The 17,199-nt window shown below is 61.1% G+C and overlaps 2 protein-coding genes across 3 annotated transcripts in view; both read left to right on the top strand.

Annotated features, from left to right (window-relative positions):
• Positions 1-12,241, top strand: part of CLCN7 (chloride voltage-gated channel 7) — a 29,686-nt gene extending 17,445 nt beyond the window's left edge. For both annotated transcript variants that reach the window (XM_021718697.1, XM_008070303.2), the window contains 19 exons: positions 177-257; positions 1,906-1,968; positions 2,067-2,150; positions 2,912-3,005; positions 3,325-3,389; positions 3,858-3,974; positions 4,488-4,542; positions 5,010-5,070; positions 5,647-5,785; positions 6,745-6,838; positions 7,527-7,696; positions 7,902-7,953; positions 8,237-8,364; positions 8,517-8,602; positions 8,824-8,953; positions 9,467-9,526; positions 9,614-9,790; positions 10,214-10,294; positions 10,575-12,241. In XM_021718697.1, coding sequence (XP_021574372.1) covers positions 177-257; positions 1,906-1,968; positions 2,067-2,150; positions 2,912-3,005; positions 3,325-3,389; positions 3,858-3,974; positions 4,488-4,542; positions 5,010-5,070; positions 5,647-5,785; positions 6,745-6,838; positions 7,527-7,696; positions 7,902-7,953; positions 8,237-8,364; positions 8,517-8,602; positions 8,824-8,953; positions 9,467-9,526; positions 9,614-9,790; positions 10,214-10,294; positions 10,575-10,661 — 1,824 coding nt within the window. In that variant the 3' untranslated portion in view covers positions 10,662-12,241. The remainder of the gene's footprint in view (positions 1-176; positions 258-1,905; positions 1,969-2,066; positions 2,151-2,911; positions 3,006-3,324; positions 3,390-3,857; positions 3,975-4,487; positions 4,543-5,009; positions 5,071-5,646; positions 5,786-6,744; positions 6,839-7,526; positions 7,697-7,901; positions 7,954-8,236; positions 8,365-8,516; positions 8,603-8,823; positions 8,954-9,466; positions 9,527-9,613; positions 9,791-10,213; positions 10,295-10,574) is intronic.
• Positions 12,242-13,459: 1,218 nt separating this feature from the next.
• The window catches only part of CCDC154 (coiled-coil domain containing 154), a 7,648-nt gene continuing 3,908 nt past the window's right edge, over positions 13,460-17,199 (top strand). The window contains exons 1-7 of the mRNA XM_021718711.1: positions 13,460-13,758; positions 13,851-14,004; positions 14,191-14,237; positions 14,532-14,627; positions 15,006-15,129; positions 16,967-17,068; positions 17,145-17,198. Coding sequence (XP_021574386.1) covers positions 13,460-13,758; positions 13,851-14,004; positions 14,191-14,237; positions 14,532-14,627; positions 15,006-15,129; positions 16,967-17,068; positions 17,145-17,198 — 876 coding nt within the window. The remainder of the gene's footprint in view (positions 13,759-13,850; positions 14,005-14,190; positions 14,238-14,531; positions 14,628-15,005; positions 15,130-16,966; positions 17,069-17,144; position 17,199) is intronic.

Raw genomic sequence — 17,199 nt, 5'->3', positions numbered from 1 at the left:
CACTCTGGCCCCTCCCACATCCACACTCTGTGTCTGTGGGGAAAAGTGAGAATGCATATTTCCAGAAATGAAGCCCTTCTGGGTGTGACCCAGCTCAGCACCTTCCTGGGACTATGGGGCTGTGTCGCTCCCTGGCCTCAGCTGTGCCCCGCTCAGTGGCACCCCTCTCTTTCCAGCCAGTCGCTGCTGGTAGTGGGATCCCCCAGATCAAGTGCTTCCTCAACGGGGTGAAGATCCCCCACGTGGTGCGGCTCAAGGTGAGGGGTGGGGTGACAGGACTGGGTGTGGGCAGGGCCCTGGCTGGGTCAGGAGCAGTTCCAAAACTAGCCAGGCTGTTTGTGTGCAGATGGGCTGACAGATCACGTAAAGGGGGAAACTTTTTTTTTTGAGTTGGAGTCTCACCCTTTCGCCCAGGCTGGCCTGGCGTGCAGCGGTATGATCACATCTCACCACAGCCTCAACCTCCTGGGCTCAGGTCATCCTGCTTCAGCCTCCTGAGTAGCTGGGACTACAGGCACGTGCCACCACACCTGGCCACTTTTTCTTTTGTTTTTAAATTTTTGTAGAACTAGGTCCCACTACTTTGCCCAGGCTGGTGTCAAACTCTTGGGCTCAAGCAGTCTTCTTACCTAGGCCTCCCAAAGTGCTGGGATTATAGACACGAGCCATTGCGCCCGGCAAAACTTTTTTTTGAAAGCAGTAATGTTTTGTACATACCAAATAGTGCAAAAATGCTTATGTGGTACATACATTACCATATATTACATATATGTATCTTTACTCAAGGACTATATGGCTGTCAATATTTCAGGATGAAATTAATCATGTGAGAGTGGTGGACTTGTGGTGGTTTTTTTCCCTGTTCTCAAAATCTGTATCAATACTCATTATACTTAACATTGTCAGTGGCACCCTCACTCTCTGGGGGCCGAGGAGTTGGACCACATCCCTGCCATGACTGTTTCTGACTGTGCTGTCAGTGTTCCTCACTGGAGCCTGGCCAGAGGCTTCTTCCACCCCATCTGAGAGGGTGGGTAGGGCTGCAGCTGCCCTTAGGGATGCTCCCAGGGCCTGGTGCCTGCAGCATGGGGGCCTGTGTGGTCACCTTCTGAGGAGAAGGGAAAAGCTCAGCTGGAGGCCTTAGGGTGCCATGCATTTACCTTACAGCAGAAGAACAGGATTGCTGGGAGTGGTGTCGATGACTGTTTCCCACACTGGGCTGGCTAGAACCTCCTAGAATGTTTTTTCTGAAAACCTTTGCAAGTGATGCTCAGATCTGAGAACTTTCATACCTGTCTGTAGCATGATACTTTCCTCCCTGCGGCCGCCTTCCTAGGACCTGGGTCGGCCTGAGGGAAGCGTTCTGAGTGGTGAGGGTTCCTACAGTCACCTTAGCTCCAAGTGCTGAGACTGCCAGGCTCTAGCGGGGGGTGTCAGCACCTCCTTGGCTCTGGCAGTGTAGGGGGCCCGACAGCACACCACCTCGGGCGGAGCGTGTGAGGAGGAGGAGGGAACCAGGGACAAGAAGCAGCCAGGGTCCGTCATGAAGCCTTCCCATGCCAGCAGGGTGGGAGGGCTGTGCGGCTGACCAGGCTGACGGGAACACCTTCAAGGGGCAGGCTGAGCTGGGATGTAAGACACGCCCACAGCTTAGCGTTGCTTCGGGAAGGAAAGACCCCCTCTCCTGCTGAATACTTGGTAACCCCTGGGTGTGTGGAAGAGGGGATGCTGCTGTTCACTGTTCATTGTGGCTGTGAACAGGCCCCCTGGGGGGCACTGGCCCTTCCTGGGCTCTGTGTCTCGGTAACTGTGTTTGGTCACGGTGGCTGCGTGTGCACTTTTGCTGCTCAGGACTGTGGGCAGCATTGGCCCAGTCATCAGGCTCAACATGTTTCCCTGTTTCAGACATTGGTGATCAAAGTGTCTGGCGTGATTCTGTCCGTGGTAGGGGGCCTGGCCGTGGGAAAGGTAAAGTGCACATGTGCTGTCCAGCCCAAGTCCCTGTACCCTACCAGGGACCCCGAGCCCGCGAGTTGCCCCTGACATGGTTGTTCTGCATCTTCCAGGAGGGGCCAATGATCCACTCGGGGTCTGTGATCGCTGCTGGGATTTCCCAGGGAAGGTCCACGTCGCTGAAGCGGGACTTCAAGGTGAGTGTCCCTCCTTCCTGTGTGCATGTAGCCTGGATGCCATGGACGTGAGCACCCCTGTAGGAGCTGAGCCTCCCTCAGCACCTCTAGGGGAGTCCCAGCCCTACCCAGGGACAGCCTGGCAGGATCCCAGATCAGGCAGACATAGTCCCTTTGTTTCTGACCACATGGCCTCTCTGTGGCCAGTCCCTACTGCTGTGCATGGATGCCATTTACTATGGAAAGTGTCTATGCTCTGAGCAGCTCTCAGGGTAGCACATACCCCAGATGAGACCAAGGACTGTGGATGTTCACATAGTATGTGTATGTTTCTTAAGATAATACTTTCAAACTACTGTGTCATGTTTCCCCAAAGAGTCACCAGCATTTTGATGGAGATGGCACTGTGCTTATGTATGACTTTACAGGCAGGTGACATTGTTAGAGCATAAGGCCTTTTAAAAGTCAAGGACAAGTTTAGGTTTTTATTCATTCAGTTTCTTATATCCCTTGGTAGAGTTCAGAGCTTCTCGTCTTTGGCGTGTGTTGTAAAGTGGACTCCCTGTTGAGGGGGTCTACCCGTCGTCTTTGCCTTGGTTGTTGGCAGCGGGGATCTGTTTTGCTCTGGCTGCTGTCTCTAGTACCTGCAGCCTGCAGTCAGTCCTCAGGGGTTAAGAAGGCCCTCCCCCTCTGCAACCCATCTTGGCGGCAATGGTCATCTCATTCCTTGGAGAAGTACCCTTGAGGAGCCGCCACAACCCTCCCTGTTGGACCTATTTCAGATCTTTGAGTACTTCCGCCGAGATACAGAGAAGCGGGACTTCGTCTCAGCAGGAGCCGCGGCTGGAGTGTCTGCTGCATTTGGAGCCCCAGTGGGTGAGAGGGGCTAGCCCGCCTGGCCTGTGGCTTCTCCCTCGGGAGCTTCCTGACTGGCGGTGTCCCTGCATGTGTGGAGGAGACTCGGTGTGTGCAGACTGAGTGGTGGTTTGGAGCCACTGGCTGGGATTTGGAAGAGGCATCAGTGTGCCGGGGCCGGGCCTCGGGGCCTGGAGAGTCCCTCCCCTGGGGCTCAGGCTACCCAGGGCTTCCCTCTCACCTAATCTTTACTCCCTAGGCCTGAGGCAGGTTTGGCGGTAGGCACAGCACAGTGTCTGGTGTAGTGTCTGGTATCTGAGATCTGGCTCTTGTCTTCTAGGTGGAGTCCTGTTCAGCTTGGAGGAGGGCGCCTCCTTCTGGAACCAGTTCCTGACATGGAGGATTGTAAGTGCCTGCGGCAGCTGCCTCCCAGTCAGAGCAGACGCCTTGCCCTCAACTCATGCTGCGGCACCCTTCCTGAGGCTCCCATCACAAGCTGTGATTGGCGCTGTGGCCCATGGGTCCTCAGACACGGCCTTGCCTGAGGCAGGGGTCATGCTCTTGCTTCCTGGCTCTTCTGCAGTCCTGGGCCTCGTTGCCAACCCTGGTGGCTCCTGACTGTGGAATGGAGTGGCCAGGAACCCTGCCCCTGCTGTCCTGTCCCTTCCTGTCCTCCCTGGCATGTCCACAAAGGGCCACAGCCCTGTTCTGGCCTGCCTACATGGTGGGCCCAGTCCCTGGCTGCAGTGCTTTCCCTTCTGCCCTGAATGACAGGAGGGCGATGTTCCTGCTGGAGCTACTCCCAGGTTCTGGGCACTCAGTGGGTGGGCTCGGAGCATGGCTCTGAGGGTGCTGCCCTCTCTCTGCTCTCAGTTCTTTGCTTCCATGATTTCCACCTTCACCCTGAATTTCGTCCTGAGCATCTACCATGGGAACATGTGGGACCTGTCCAGTCCGGGCCTCATCAACTTCGGAAGGTTTGACTCTGAGGTAACCACCAGCCACCCCACCTCATGCTCTGGCCCAGACTTGAGACTTGGTCTCCAGAAACTGCAGCCTTTGGCTGTTGAGCTGAGCTCTTTTGTTTATGAGCTCTGGGACCCAAGGGGCTCCAAGAAAACTGTCCTACAGGCCGCAACGGCCTCAGCCATCAGGCACCCAGAGTGTCAGGCAGGACGCAGGGGCACATGCTGAAGCCACATGAGAGACAGGCGAGCTTGGGCCATCGTGTCCTGGGGCAGCGGGAGGCAGGATGCACAGCAGGGTGGCTCAGTGGGCGACTTGGGAGCCATAGGGTGTGTTCCAGGAGCGGGGGACAGTGGGACGCACTGGAAGCCTGGCAGGACCTGCTCAAAACACCCGCATTTCTCCAGTGGGCCCTGTGGGAGTGCTGGAAGGTTCTGCAGGAGGAGATCTCCCACAACACCCTGCCCTTGAGTCTGAGTGGAAAAGAGCCATGGGCACTTCCCCCACAGCCTTTGCTCTCTCCCTTTCTCTGTGCAGAAGATGGCATACACAATCCACGAGATCCCGGTCTTCATTGCCATGGGCGTGGTGGGTAAGGGCCCCTCCCCGTCTGGGCCAGCACACCCCGCTTGAAATGGTGGATGGGTGAGGACTGAAGGCTGCAGGCCTCCACACGCCTGCCTCCTGCTCCAGGGCCCACAGGCCTGCTTCTCCTGGGTTCTTCCTTGGAAGGAACTGGAAGTCTTGTTTCTGCTGTTTCCTGTTACTTCTCCATTGGCAAAATCATGGATGGGAAAGAGAGAGGATTTTTTTCCCCCTAAGCGGGAAAAACACCCGGCAGCATTTATTACTCTAGAATCCTTTACCGGAAAGGAAAGCAGCGCCTTTGAGACATAGGCCCCCCTTGTTAGATATGATGATGTGCAGGAAGTGTGTTTCCAGGACTCTGCTCCATCCTCTCCATGGTAAAGCCTCAAGGGCTCTGCCACCCAGGAGCCGCAGAGGGCGGAGCCTGCCCCTCCCTCCATGTGTCTGACCTAGTCTTTCCTCCTGTCGCAGGTGGTATTCTTGGAGCTGTGTTCAATGCCTTGAATTACTGGCTGACCATGTTTCGAATCAGGTGAGGAAGAAACCTCTGCATGGGCATTTTGTTGGCAGGTGTGTATGCACAGGGCCTTTGAGTTGGTCATGCTGGCGTGGGCTTGATGCGCCAGGCCAGAGCTGAGACTGCATGTGCGGAGCCTTCCCTGATGGTTTGCAGCCAGCCAAGCTGCTCAGAAGAGACACATCTGGGGAGGGGGACATTTGAGCTGAGGGCCCCTGAAGGACAACCCCTGGGCAGGAAGTAGGACCCCGTGTGCGTTCAGTTTTGGTCCTGGGTCTGCCTAGTGGCGCCCTGCACCCAGTCAGCCCTTTGGTGTTGGAAGAGCAGTGGTTGAGCTGTTCTGGAACCTGCCCCGATCTCTTGGGAGCTCTTTCTCGCTCTGTGCCAGTCCCAGTGTCCATGAGTCTTTGCCACAGGGAGTCCCAGGACATGCGGGTGCCTGGGCGATTGATCATGAGACGTGGCCTGTGTCACCTCCCGATCAATGTTCTCTGACCAGTGTCTGCTGAGTCGCAGACTCTGGTCACCATGGCAACTGCCAGGGGCTGTCCCAACCATCCCACACGTGGCCCATCTGACTCTTGTCTCTAGGTACATCCACCGGCCTTGCCTGCAGGTGATTGAAGCCATGCTGGTGGCCGCTGTCACAGCCACGGTGGCCTTTGTGCTCATTTACTCATCCCGGGATTGCCAGCCCTTGCAGGGGAGTTCCATGTCCTATCCACTCCAGGTAGGAGGTCTGGGCCGGGCGGTGCGGCAGGCAGGTGCATGGGCAGGGCTGGATTCAGAAGCTGCAGCAGAGGGCTGTCGACACAGTTGAGCTCCAGAAGTGGACAGGCTGGCGTGCCAAGAGGGTCAACCTATACACCCAGATCCTCAGAGGAGGCTGGGCCGCCTGCCAGGATGCTGGGGCACAGGTAGGAGGGTGGAGGTTGAACTCTCCCAGTCCTTGCCCCACAATGGCAGCCTGATGGGGAAATTCAGAGCTGGAGGGCCCATGGGTGTGGATCCAGGAGAAATGCCAACCTACAGCCATACACAAACCCGTGTATAGGTATTCACCACAACACGATTCTTAGTAGTCCAGAGTGGAAGCTGCCCACGTCCATTCATCCGTAGGGAATACTGTCCTGACATGCTACAACACAGGTGAGCTTCAAAAAATACTTGTGCTCAGTGAGAGAAGCCAGACACATACGGCCACCTCTGTGATCTCGCTGACATGAAACGTCCAGAACAGGGAAACCCAGGGCAGAAAGAAGGTCAGGGCTTGCCAGGGCTTGGGGCAGGATGGGGTGGGTGCTGACAAGACATGTGCATAGCTGTTGGGTGTGGTCTGGCTTGGCTGTCCATGGTGCCGTGGCTTGGCGAGCCCTGCTTCTCTCTGGCCCAGTCCTCTCAGGGGCCTCAAGGCTGAAGGTCCTCAGCTCTGCCTCAGTCTTGGAGAAACTGGGCCCCCACTTTTCCCAAGGTCCAGGGGCAGCAGAGCTGGAAGTGCCTCTGCAGCCCTCACACTTCCTAGGCCTGGGCTCTGTCCTCCCTCCCCGTCATGACGGCAGCCCCAACCTGGTCCCATCATGTGGGCTCACACCTGAAGTCGCCAGGCTCGGAGCATGCAGTTCCCCACAGTGACAGTAGGCCTGTCCGCAACTCCCTGGCTGTCCTCCCTGACCTGTCCTACTCTTGCAGCTCTTCTGTGCGGATGGCGAATACAACTCCATGGCCGCCGCCTTCTTCAACACCCCCGAGAAGAGTGTGGTGAGCCTCTTCCATGACCCACCAGGTATGTGCTGGACAGCGCATCAGGCCCTACGTAAGCCACTGGGGCAGGTTCTTGGCCCAGTGTGGGTGACACCTTTTGACCAAGTGTCCCTGGTGGGCTGAGGTCACTGTCCTGGGCTGGGGGTCATCCCCACATGGGTTGGGGGCTGGGGACCAGGGCCTCTGGGGGCTGCACATCGGGCCTCTCCTGTTCCTGGAGGATGAGCACCTGGGCTCCCAGGATGAATTTCCTTCTGGGTGCTGCTAGCTTGGGTCACTCTCAGTCAGAAAACCTGGCCTGGAGATTCCCACTCCAAGGCCATGGCCTGGTGTGGCCTAGCCACACATCGGACAAGGGCACAGACTGCTGCTGTGCAGTGCACTGCACCTCAGTGGCTGAGGCCCCCTGCAGCCTGGCCTGCCCGTGCCCAGAGCAGTGCACTGACTGGGCATGGGACCTTCCCCCAGGCCAGGCTGTGGCTGCACCCGTGGCGTTCACACCATGGAGGGTGGAAGCCTTGCTGCATGGGGTCGAGCCTGGGCTGCTCCCCAGTCATGGCTCCTGCTGCCGCCCTGGGCAGCATCCTCCCACGGCCTCCCCCAGGCCATCCTTGCAGCCCTTCCTTTTGCCAGGGAGACTGAGAACGGGGGACTTTCTGGGGACCCCCGGGATGCCATCAGGAAACCTGTCTGCTCCTCCTCTCCCCTAGGCTCCTACAACCCCCTGACTCTCGGCCTGTTCACGCTGGTCTACTTCTTCCTGGCCTGCTGGACCTATGGGCTCACAGTGTCTGCCGGGGTCTTCATCCCGTCCCTGCTCATCGGGGCCGCTTGGGGCCGGCTGTTTGGCATCTCTCTGTCCTACCTCACAGGGGCAGCGGTGAGTGAGGGTGGGGCTGAAGGAGAGGCCAGCCTGAATCCCAGCGTATTCAGGAGGTGCTTGCGCTAGGTGGCCTGCATGGGTGTGCCCGGCCGTGGGAGTCACTCCCGTGTGTGGGCTGTTGGCGTGTGGCCGCCTTCATTGTGTCTTCGTGGGTCTGGGTGGGGGCCGCATCACACTGACCCCTGCTCTGTATCACTCGCAGATCTGGGCAGATCCCGGCAAGTACGCACTGATGGGAGCTGCTGCCCAGCTCGGTAAGCCCAGCTCCTGCACCACTGGTGGTGGCGGACTCTGCCGGGCCAGGAGGGGGCACCTGTGGAGAGCAGAGCCAGGCAGCCCTGCACAGGGTGTCAGGGGAAGAGTGCCCAGGGCAGCCCAGGCCAGTTCCCTCCACGGTGACTGTCCTCATGTGACTGGAGGACAGGTGGATGGGCCTAGGTGCTGCACAGAGAACGTGGGTGGCTACAGGGGCCCAGGAACAGGGTCGGGAGGTATGAGAAGTCCAGCTGAGGCCTTATGGCCCATGGCCCCCTGCAGGGGGCATCGTGAGGATGACCCTAAGCCTGACGGTCATCATGATGGAGGCCACCAGCAACGTGACCTACGGCTTCCCCATCATGCTGGTGCTCATGACAGCCAAGATCGTGGGCGACGTCTTCATCGAGGTGTGCTCCTGGGGACCAGCTGCCCCCATGCCCTGGCCTTGCTGTGGGGCAGCTGTGGAGGGAGAGGCTTGTGAGGCCCCGGGCGGCCCCTTGCCTAGGGGAGGGCCTGAGGTGAGCCTGGGGGCCACGTGTAACCTGGCCCCTCCCCCCAGGGCCTGTACGACATGCACATCCAGCTGCAGAGCGTGCCTTTCCTGCACTGGGAGGCCCCGGTCACCTCGCACTCACTCACTGCCAGGTGTGCCACCTTGCCCCTCCCCCTTCAGGCTTGGGTCGCAGAATAGGCAGGGTGGGTGGGGGTGTGACTGGGGGGAGGTACCCACAGGGTGGGGGCCTGGGTTTCCCCTGTTGGGCATCAACGCTGGCACAGAAAGCGCCTTTCCCAGCAGCACCTCCCCAGTGTGTGGAGTAGCAGTGGGGTGGTAACACACCAGTGTTTCGGGCTGGGCTTCCTCACAGGGAGGTGATGAGCACGCCAGTAACCTGCCTGCGGAGGCAGGAGAAGGTGGGCGTCATCGTGGATGTACTCAGCGACACAGCATCCAATCACAATGGCTTTCCGGTGGTGGAGCAGGCAGACAACACCCAGGTGCCAGGGCCTCCCCTCCCACGGGCCTCTCCTCCCAAATCCGTTGAGCGTGGCTAGGGCACCCTGCATGAATCCCACGTGGGATGGGGTGGAGCAGCACCACACCTGCACAGCCATCTCACCACCTGCTGGGCCCAGAGCTGCAGGACTGGGGCCGTGGCCTTTTTCAGGTGACACTGAGATGCCTCCCGACCATCACTGTGCCCCTTGGATGTGGGCACCAGGTGGTTGGGGTTGGCTGTCCTTGTGACACACGGGGCTATCTCTCCCGTAAGCAGAGTGGCCACCAGTGGACCTCTTTTGGGGCCATGCACTCGGGCCACGCTGCCGTCTCTGGTCCTGGGGGACTAGTGAGATCAGGCATGAGATGCCTTGGCAGGGCTAGTGCTTGTGGGTGGCTGTTTCAGTGACCATACCTGGATGGAGCATCTGACTGGAGAGAGGCCGAGCCCAGGGCCTGGCATGGCAGCCCCTACAGGCGTTATGGCCCCTGACCACTGGCCTCTCTCACAGCCCGCGCGGCTCCAGGGCCTGATTCTGCGCTCCCAGCTCATTGTCCTCCTGAAGCACAAGGTAGGCCATGGGTGCCAGGGCTCCAACCTGCTGGTGAGCGTGGCCTCGGAGGGTGCCCAGCACACCTGATGCAACTGCCGCCCACAGGTGTTTGTGGAGCGCTCCAACATGGGCCTGGTGCAGCGGCGACTGCGACTGAAGGATTTCCGCGATGCCTACCCCCGCTTCCCACCCATCCAGTCCATCCACGTGTCTCAGGATGAGCGCGAGTGCACCATGGACCTCTCTGAGTTCATGAATCCCTCTCCGTACACGGTGCCCCAGGTACCGGTCGTGAACGCTGAAGACAGAGCCAGTGGGCGGTACAGGACATGTAGCCACGAGCAGAGCCGCAAGGGGGAAGAGCCTGCGGCAAGCGGCCTTCTGCAGCCGGAAGAGCAGACTGTGGGCTCTGGGGCACAGCCATGGGACCAGCCCATGCTTACCCCGAGACTCAGGCTCTGCCCCATGGGGAGGGCACCAGCGGGTTCTAGGCTTCAGGGAGCCCAGGCAGCAGCTTGGACAGGGACTCAGAGGCTGCAGGGCTGAAGCCAAGGGACCCAGATAGGCCAGGCCAGATGGGCTGGGGACTTGGGACATGCCTGGACATCTTGGGTGGGGTGCTGAGCATAGCTGAGCATGGCAGACAAGTCCTGCCTACCTCTGGCAGGCGGGGGTGGCCAGGCTGACCCTGTACCTGCCTTGCAGGAGGCGTCGCTCCCACGGGTGTTCAAGCTGTTCCGGGCTCTGGGCCTGAGGCACCTGGTGGTGGTCGACAACCGCAATCAGGTGAGGGCGGGCAGTCTGCGCCCGGCTCGTGGGAACCCTGGAGCAGGGACTCCGTGCAGGACTCTCTCCACCTCCTGTGTCAGCCTGCACTGGTCATGGGTGCTTGTTCTCATTGCCCTGTGGGGGACCCAGCCTGACCCTGCCTCCTGGGTTGGATGGCACAGTGCCTGCACCCTGGGCACATGCCCGCTTTGGGAGCACCCTAGACTGTGCTGCCCACCCTGCCACACGCAAGGCAGCTGCGGATCTCAGCCCTGTAACCTGGCTTTTACTCCCACAGGTGGTCGGGCTAGTGACCAGGAAGGACCTTGCCAGGTACCGCCTGGGCAAGGGCGGCCTGGAAGAGCTCTCTCTGGCCCAGACGTGAGGCCGGGCCCCAACCCTGGCGGGCAGCGGCACTGACACCTCCAGCCCCTCTGCACCTTCCCCCAGAGTCACTGGTCTCAGTAAAGCCTCACTCCCTGAGCAGCGTGAGCAGGCGTCCTGCAGATAGCTGGGTGGCCCACGTGGGAATGTGCCCTCAGCATGGGCTGTGGCCTGCGTTCTCTGTGGTTTGTCCAGACCCCGAGCCCCCTTTTGACTTCCTTTGCCTCCCAGGATCAAGTGCGTGTACGCCAGCTCCTCTCTAGTGACCACATGTGCCGGGGGCGGGGCTGAGGCTCCAGATTGCGCTGCCACTTCCTGTCCTCCCCTGGCAGGAGACCCCAGGATGGGAGCCGGCCTGGCCCCTCAGCCAAGCGGCCGCCCCAGCTGGACTCACAGTGTGAGGGTTTGGGGTGGCAGGACAAGCCCTGGAGAGCCGCCATGGGGGAGCCCCACTCGCACCCGGGTTTGTACGTAGCTCAAGTGAGCACGGCCCTGGAGGGCGACGGGTGCTGCGCTGGGGTCCCGAGAGCCGAGAAGAGTCATCGAGGCCTGAGCCCCCATGTCCAGCCTCACTTCTGGTGCCTGGGTCCTCACGAGGGGTGACTGCCCTGTGGATGCAGGCTGGGATGGCACATGGGGACCCTGGCCTCGGCAGGGACACCCTCTCCTGCCTGTGCCCGCCATGAAGTGCCGACACAGCTGAGGTGGCCTCTTGCTGGCCTCTGAGGAGCTCTGGCTCAGCCTGGCCGCTCGTCAGGGCTGGCATGCACCAGAGCCCAGATGTCCTCAGCCTGCCCACCAAGGGACGTGGGTGCCTCCTCCTATGGGATGTGTTCCAGAAGGTTCTGTTGCAGCAGCGTGGTCCTTCCATGGGGGCTGCAGATGCCACCTTCAGCTGTCCTCCCTCCCGAGGAACGGCCTCCCGTGAGCTGGTGCCATGCCCCCCTCCAACCCTCACGGGGACTCGAGGGGTCTGGCATGTCAGGTCTGAATGAGAAATAAAGGCATCCCCCTCAGACAGCCTGCACCAGCCTCCTTGCTCCCACCTAGCTCAGGCCACAGATCCCAGCCTGGGACCTTCAGGGCTCTGGGCGCTGAGGGGCCTCCCTGTGACCGGCAGCAGCCACAGGCACCCACTGGCCTGGGGGGTGAGGTTCCAAGTGGGGTCCTGTGGGAGGGCTCCTTCCTCATTCTGGGCACCGACCACTGTGTCATCCCCACCCCACGGCCTCCTTTCTGGGGACTTGCTGAAGAGCCTGGCCTCCACCTCCCCAGCTCTTGGGTACAGCCCTGTCCCCGCCTGGGCAAGCCAGTTGGGAACGCTTCTTCCCAGGACCCTCAGCCTGCACGGCACTCCACAGGCCCCTGGCTCCCGCCAGTGTGTCTGGGGGACAAAGCAGAGGCGCTCCAGGCAGGGACTGGGAGCAGCTGAACTGCACTGAAGCAAGACACCTACCTGGCCTCAAAGACTTGGTACCAAAAACGCACGTGCAATATCTCCTTCCACTTGTTTTATATTGAATACCTGTGAAATCATATTTTGGATATATTAGGTTAAATAAAGTGAACTGTTATAATTCACTTTGCCTGTCTCTTGTTTTGAGTCGGGGTCTCCGTCGGCCAGGCTGGAGTGCAGTGGCACAATCACAGCTCATCGCAGACTCAACCTCCTGCGCTCAGGCGACCCTACCTCAGCCTCCCACTCAGCTGGGTCTACAGGCATGAGCCCCCATGCCTAGCTAAGTTTTGTAGTTTTTGTAAAGTTGGGGTCTTACAATGTGGCCCAGGCTGGTCTCAAGCTCCTGGCCTCAGGCAATCCTTCTACCTCCGCCTCCCAAAATGCTGGGATTACAAGTGTGAGCCACAGCACCCAGCCACACTTGTCTCTTTAATGTGGCTACTAGGAAGGCTGAAGTCACCAATGCAGCCTCATCTGTGACCCCTAGCATGGCACTGCCTTGGGCTGCTTTCTTCGGGCTTTAGGCCTCCACACTGGGCTGTAGGACCAGCTGTCTGGTCTGTCCTGGGCTCTTGGCCGCTCTGCTCCTCATCTCACCCGGACCAGTGGTGGCTCACGCGTCTCCCCCTCCTGCCCAGGCCGAGAGCCTCCTGACTGCCACAGGCCCGCAACCGCTCCTCCACCCCGGGCTAGCTGAAGGAAGCCCCTTTGTAAGAGGACACTCCTCTGCTCCCTTTGGGAGGGCCTCCCAGGTTCTTCCAGAGGCAGGCAGTTGGGGAGGCCTTCTTGGAGCAGGGGAGTTGGGGGCTCAAGTTCCACCGGCAGTTGAGCCGTGAAGTCACGAGGTTCTGGCAAGGGAAGCCCGCTGCCAGCCGTGCCTGGGCCCCGGGGACTCCCTGAAAGGAGACGGGTGTGAGGACTGGCACTGCCTCCCCTACACCTACCTACCCTGAGGCCCAGCCTGCTTTCTGGCCACGTACCCGTCTCTCCCTGGCCAACCCCACCCCCCTGGCCTGGTGTCCAGCGTGGGCAACCACCGAGGCCTTGGGGCCCAGGCCGCAACCGCAGGTGTGCCCATGTCGGGTGAGCAAATGCCGACAGGGATGGGCCGGGAGGTGCAAGTTCAGGGAAGGGCCTGGCTGTGGTGTGGGCCACACGGGATGGCTCTGCTTTCCGATCCCCAGGGCTCCGTCTGGAGCCACCCCGGTGGGGGCACTGCCCTGTTTCTGCTGCACAGTGCTGTGTATCCTCTGGCAGGGTCCTGGACCTCTCTGAGCCTGGACCCACCTGTGCGGCTCAGCGAGAAGTCGTGAGCTCAGGATGGTCGGCAATGTCCTGCCATGACTTGGGTCTTGTCATCACGAACTCCAGGGGGAGCCAGGGCCAGGAGGGCTCAGCTCTCAAGACACCTTCTTGTAGAGCTGGCTGAGAGCAGCCCGTCATCGGGGGCATCGCCCACCTCCCAGTCGAGCACCGTCCCTCTGGACACCCTGGGACCACTCCTGGTGGGAGGCCTGGCCAGCCCCGAGCCCTTGAGCCTGGAGGAGATCTCAGTGAGGTATGAGTCCGGCCACCTGGCGTCCACCGCTTCCATCCCGGAGCAGGACACCGCCAAACGCTGGGACCAGCTGGAGCAGTGGTGAGCCCTAGGGGCATGGGGACAGGGACTAGGGGTGCCTGGGTGTGGGGGTCGGACCACGCCTGACTCGGCTACATTCTCGCCCCGGCCAGGGTGGCCGACCTGCAGGCCGAGGTGGCCAGCCTGCGGCGCCACAAGGAGCGCTGTGAGCTCGCCACACTGCGCCTGCTTCGGGAGCTGCTGCAGGTGCGGGCTCATGTGCAGCTGCAGCAGGCGGCACCAGTCCCCGAGAAGGAGGTGCCAGAGGTGAGCAGCGCCCCCCGGGACCAGCAGCCCTTTCCTTGGGGTGGGGCAGCTGCTTCCTGAACCCCGGGCCCAGCTGAGCCCTGCTGCCCAGGCCAAGCCAGGAGAGCCCCCTGAGACTGAGCTGGAAGGACCCCAAGGGCAGGGAGGAGACCCAGCTCACACCAGGCCCACATCCTCCTCTTGCAGCTCTTTGGACCCCCGAACCAGACCCAGATGCAGGCTCTGGACAAAAGGTATCCCCCCACACGCTGGGGCACAGGCCTTCGCAGGAGGGAGGGGCTCGGACTTCAAGAGAGCGGCCGCTGTGGCGCCCCGGGTCTTCGCTCCCCTGTTGGTTGTCCTGCTCAGGGAGGCAGCACACTACACGGTCCAGCTCAGAAAGGCCTCGGTCTGCACAAGCTGACCGTGGAGGCCTGTGGAGGCAGAGAAAGTGGTGCGGGGCGGCCATGGGGCCCCTGGGCTGGACCTCCAGCCCCGAAGGCTGCCCAGCCTGTCTGGGCCTGGCCACAGCAGCTCCTTGTGTGCAGGCTGGTGGAGGTGCGAGAGGCGCTGACCCAGATCAGGAGGAAGCAGGCGCTGCAGGACTCGGAGCGGAAGGGCGCGGAGCAGGAGGCCAGTCTCAGGTGGGCCTGCTCGCCCCGCTGGCCCCGGCCTGCGGTCATTTGGGAGTTGCTGGCTCAGCCAACCCAGCGTTTCACTGCCCCGTGCCCCCAGCCTAGCTGCACATTCCCGGGGACCCCCCATGGGGAGGAGAGATGGTATCCACCCTGCCTCCCTTCCTTCCCTGTACCCAGTGCCCAGCACACCCAGCTCTCACTCTGGGGTCAGTTTTCCACTTTGGGTGGGTCATGCAGCTGCCCAGCCAGCCTGAGGGTCAGCCTCGGCCCCCAGAGACAGGCCCTGGCCCAAGAAGGACTGGTGTCCAGTGGTCTCTTCAGCCCGTGTCCCCAGCCAGGCCCTCAGGCCAGCTGGGCTGGTGTGACCACGGCCAATGTCCCTAGGCTGACCAAGTTGACCGACTTGCTGAGGCAAGAGGAGCAGGGTCGAGAGGCAGCCTGCAGTGCCCTGCAGAAGAGCCAGGAGGACACCAGCCAGAGGGTGGACCGCGAGGTGGCCAGGATGCAGGTACCCACCCGGAGGCAGGGGCCGCCAAAAACCTGGGAGGAGACCCCAACTCTCCCACTGGACCCTTACCGTCGACAGGTTCTTCCTTCCTGCCAACTGTCTGTTCAGTTCTGTCCACAGGATTAGACCTGGGCAGGTCCCCAAGTCCTGTGCTGTCCAGTAAGTGGCCACTCACCCCAGGGGGCTCTGTCCACAGAACTTAGCTACAATGTTAGATGACTTAAGACTCACTTCCAGCCGGATGTGGTGGCTCAAGCCTAGAATCCTAGCACTTTGGGAGACCAAGGTGGGAAAATCACTTGAGGCTAGGAGTTTGAAACCAGCTTGGGTAATAGAGTGAGACCCTCTCTAAAAAAAAACCCCAAAACTAAAAAGTCCCTCAGTTCCTTGGCTGCACACCTGCATTTCAAATGCTCAGTAGCTATGTGTGGCCCGCAGCTGCCCCTTGGGTGTCCTGAGTGGCTGCTGAAGAGCCCAGCCGCTGTCCTGCCACCTCCACCCTCCCGCATGGCCAGGGCCCAAATCAAGAACTAACGAGAACACCACAGCCCTGAAGCCCCCTCAGCGGCCATTTTCAGCCTCTGCATCGCCCTCCCCACAAAGAGGAGTCACTGTCCTGAGGACGCATGTTTCCGGGACCCCGAGCCCCACTCATGGGCTAGTGCGGTTTCCCCTCCCACTGTGGCCTTAGGAGGGCCCTTGGCAGTGGGGTGGCGGACACCCGGCAGCCACACATCTCAGCACCAGGCCTGGAGTTCTGCAAATAGAGACTAGGGACTGCAGCCAGCTCCTGGCACACAGAGGGTGGGGGTTGAGGCCACACGCTCCCCAGCTGCCGCCCGCATAGCTCTGCTGCTCAGAGCTGATGGCCTCCCCTTGCCGCCCTTTGGGAAGGTAGCACAGTGGCTGTGGACGGAAGGGGTGGGGAGGAGGTGCCAGGCTGGGGGTTCCCGACCCGCTGGGTGTTGGGAGAACTGCCCTTGTGGGGCTCCTGCCTCTTCCCTGAGCATGGGACATCTCTAGGCATCTCTAGGGACAGGGGCCGCAGGCTAGGCCCACCACTGTTTTTGTAAATAAAGTTTTATCGGCACACAGCCACAAATTGGTTTTACATAGCTGCTCTGGGGGCTACAACCCCCGTGCTGAGGGACTACGGCAGAGACCCTGAAGCCTGGAGTGTGTGCTGCCGGCTCTTCCCAGGAAGACTGGGGTCCCCTCCTGGGCCAGCAGGCCAGTGGGGGCTGGGCAGAGTGAAGGCCTCCCTGGAGGCAGTCCACGTTGTGGTGGTGGTGGCTCTCTGGCCTGTCTCTGGGCAGGCCCCAAGTGCTGTGGTTGTGGAGAGGGGCCAATCTCGGCCTCCTGCCCCACAGATGTGTGAGACACGGGGACAGAGACCAGCTGTGCCCACCTCACCCTCTGCACCTTCAGACCCTTGGTGCAGCAGGAAAGCCGCTGTCAGAGAGGAGACAGGGCCCGAGGCTCTGCCCAGCCTGCCCTGCTTCCCCTGGGGAGAGGTGCACATCCGTGGGGTGCTCACACGAACACTCCTGCCTGCAGCTTCGGGGCTGCTGTGCACCCTTCCCTGGGTGGCAGCAGTGGGCAACAAGTGTGTAGGAGCCCATGTGAACTTGACCTTCAGACTCTTCCGAACCCCCGGGCCTGGTGGTCCGGGGACAGTGGCCCTGCCGGCCCTCGCATTCCTCCTGCCGCGGGTGTGGCGGGTGCCGGGGAAGGCAGGGCACACGTCACCCAGCTCTGACGGGCACAGCTGGCAAGAAGGCGAGTACGGGGCCGGGCTGTCCAGCCGAGGTCGCAGGGCAGTGTGGACCCTCCCCAGGCCCAGGTGACCAAGCTCGGCGAGGAGGTGAGCCTGCGGTTCCTGCGGAGGGAGGCCAAGCTGTGCGGCTTCCTGCAGAAGAGCTTCCAGGCTCTGGAGAAGGTGGGCGCCTGCGGCCGGCCGCCCGTGCCCCCTCCCCAGGCGCAGGCGCAGACGCCACGGTGGGCTTTCCCCGCAGAGGATGAAGGCCTCGGAGGGCTCGCGGCTGAGGCTGGAGGGCAGCCTGCGGGAGG

Source organism: Carlito syrichta, unplaced genomic scaffold, assembly GCF_000164805.1.
Source record: "Carlito syrichta isolate Samal-C Ts95f unplaced genomic scaffold, Tarsius_syrichta-2.0.1 Scaffold313344, whole genome shotgun sequence".
Lineage (NCBI taxonomy): Eukaryota > Metazoa > Chordata > Mammalia > Primates > Tarsiidae > Carlito > Carlito syrichta.
This window is presented reverse-complemented; position numbering and strand designations above follow the sequence as displayed.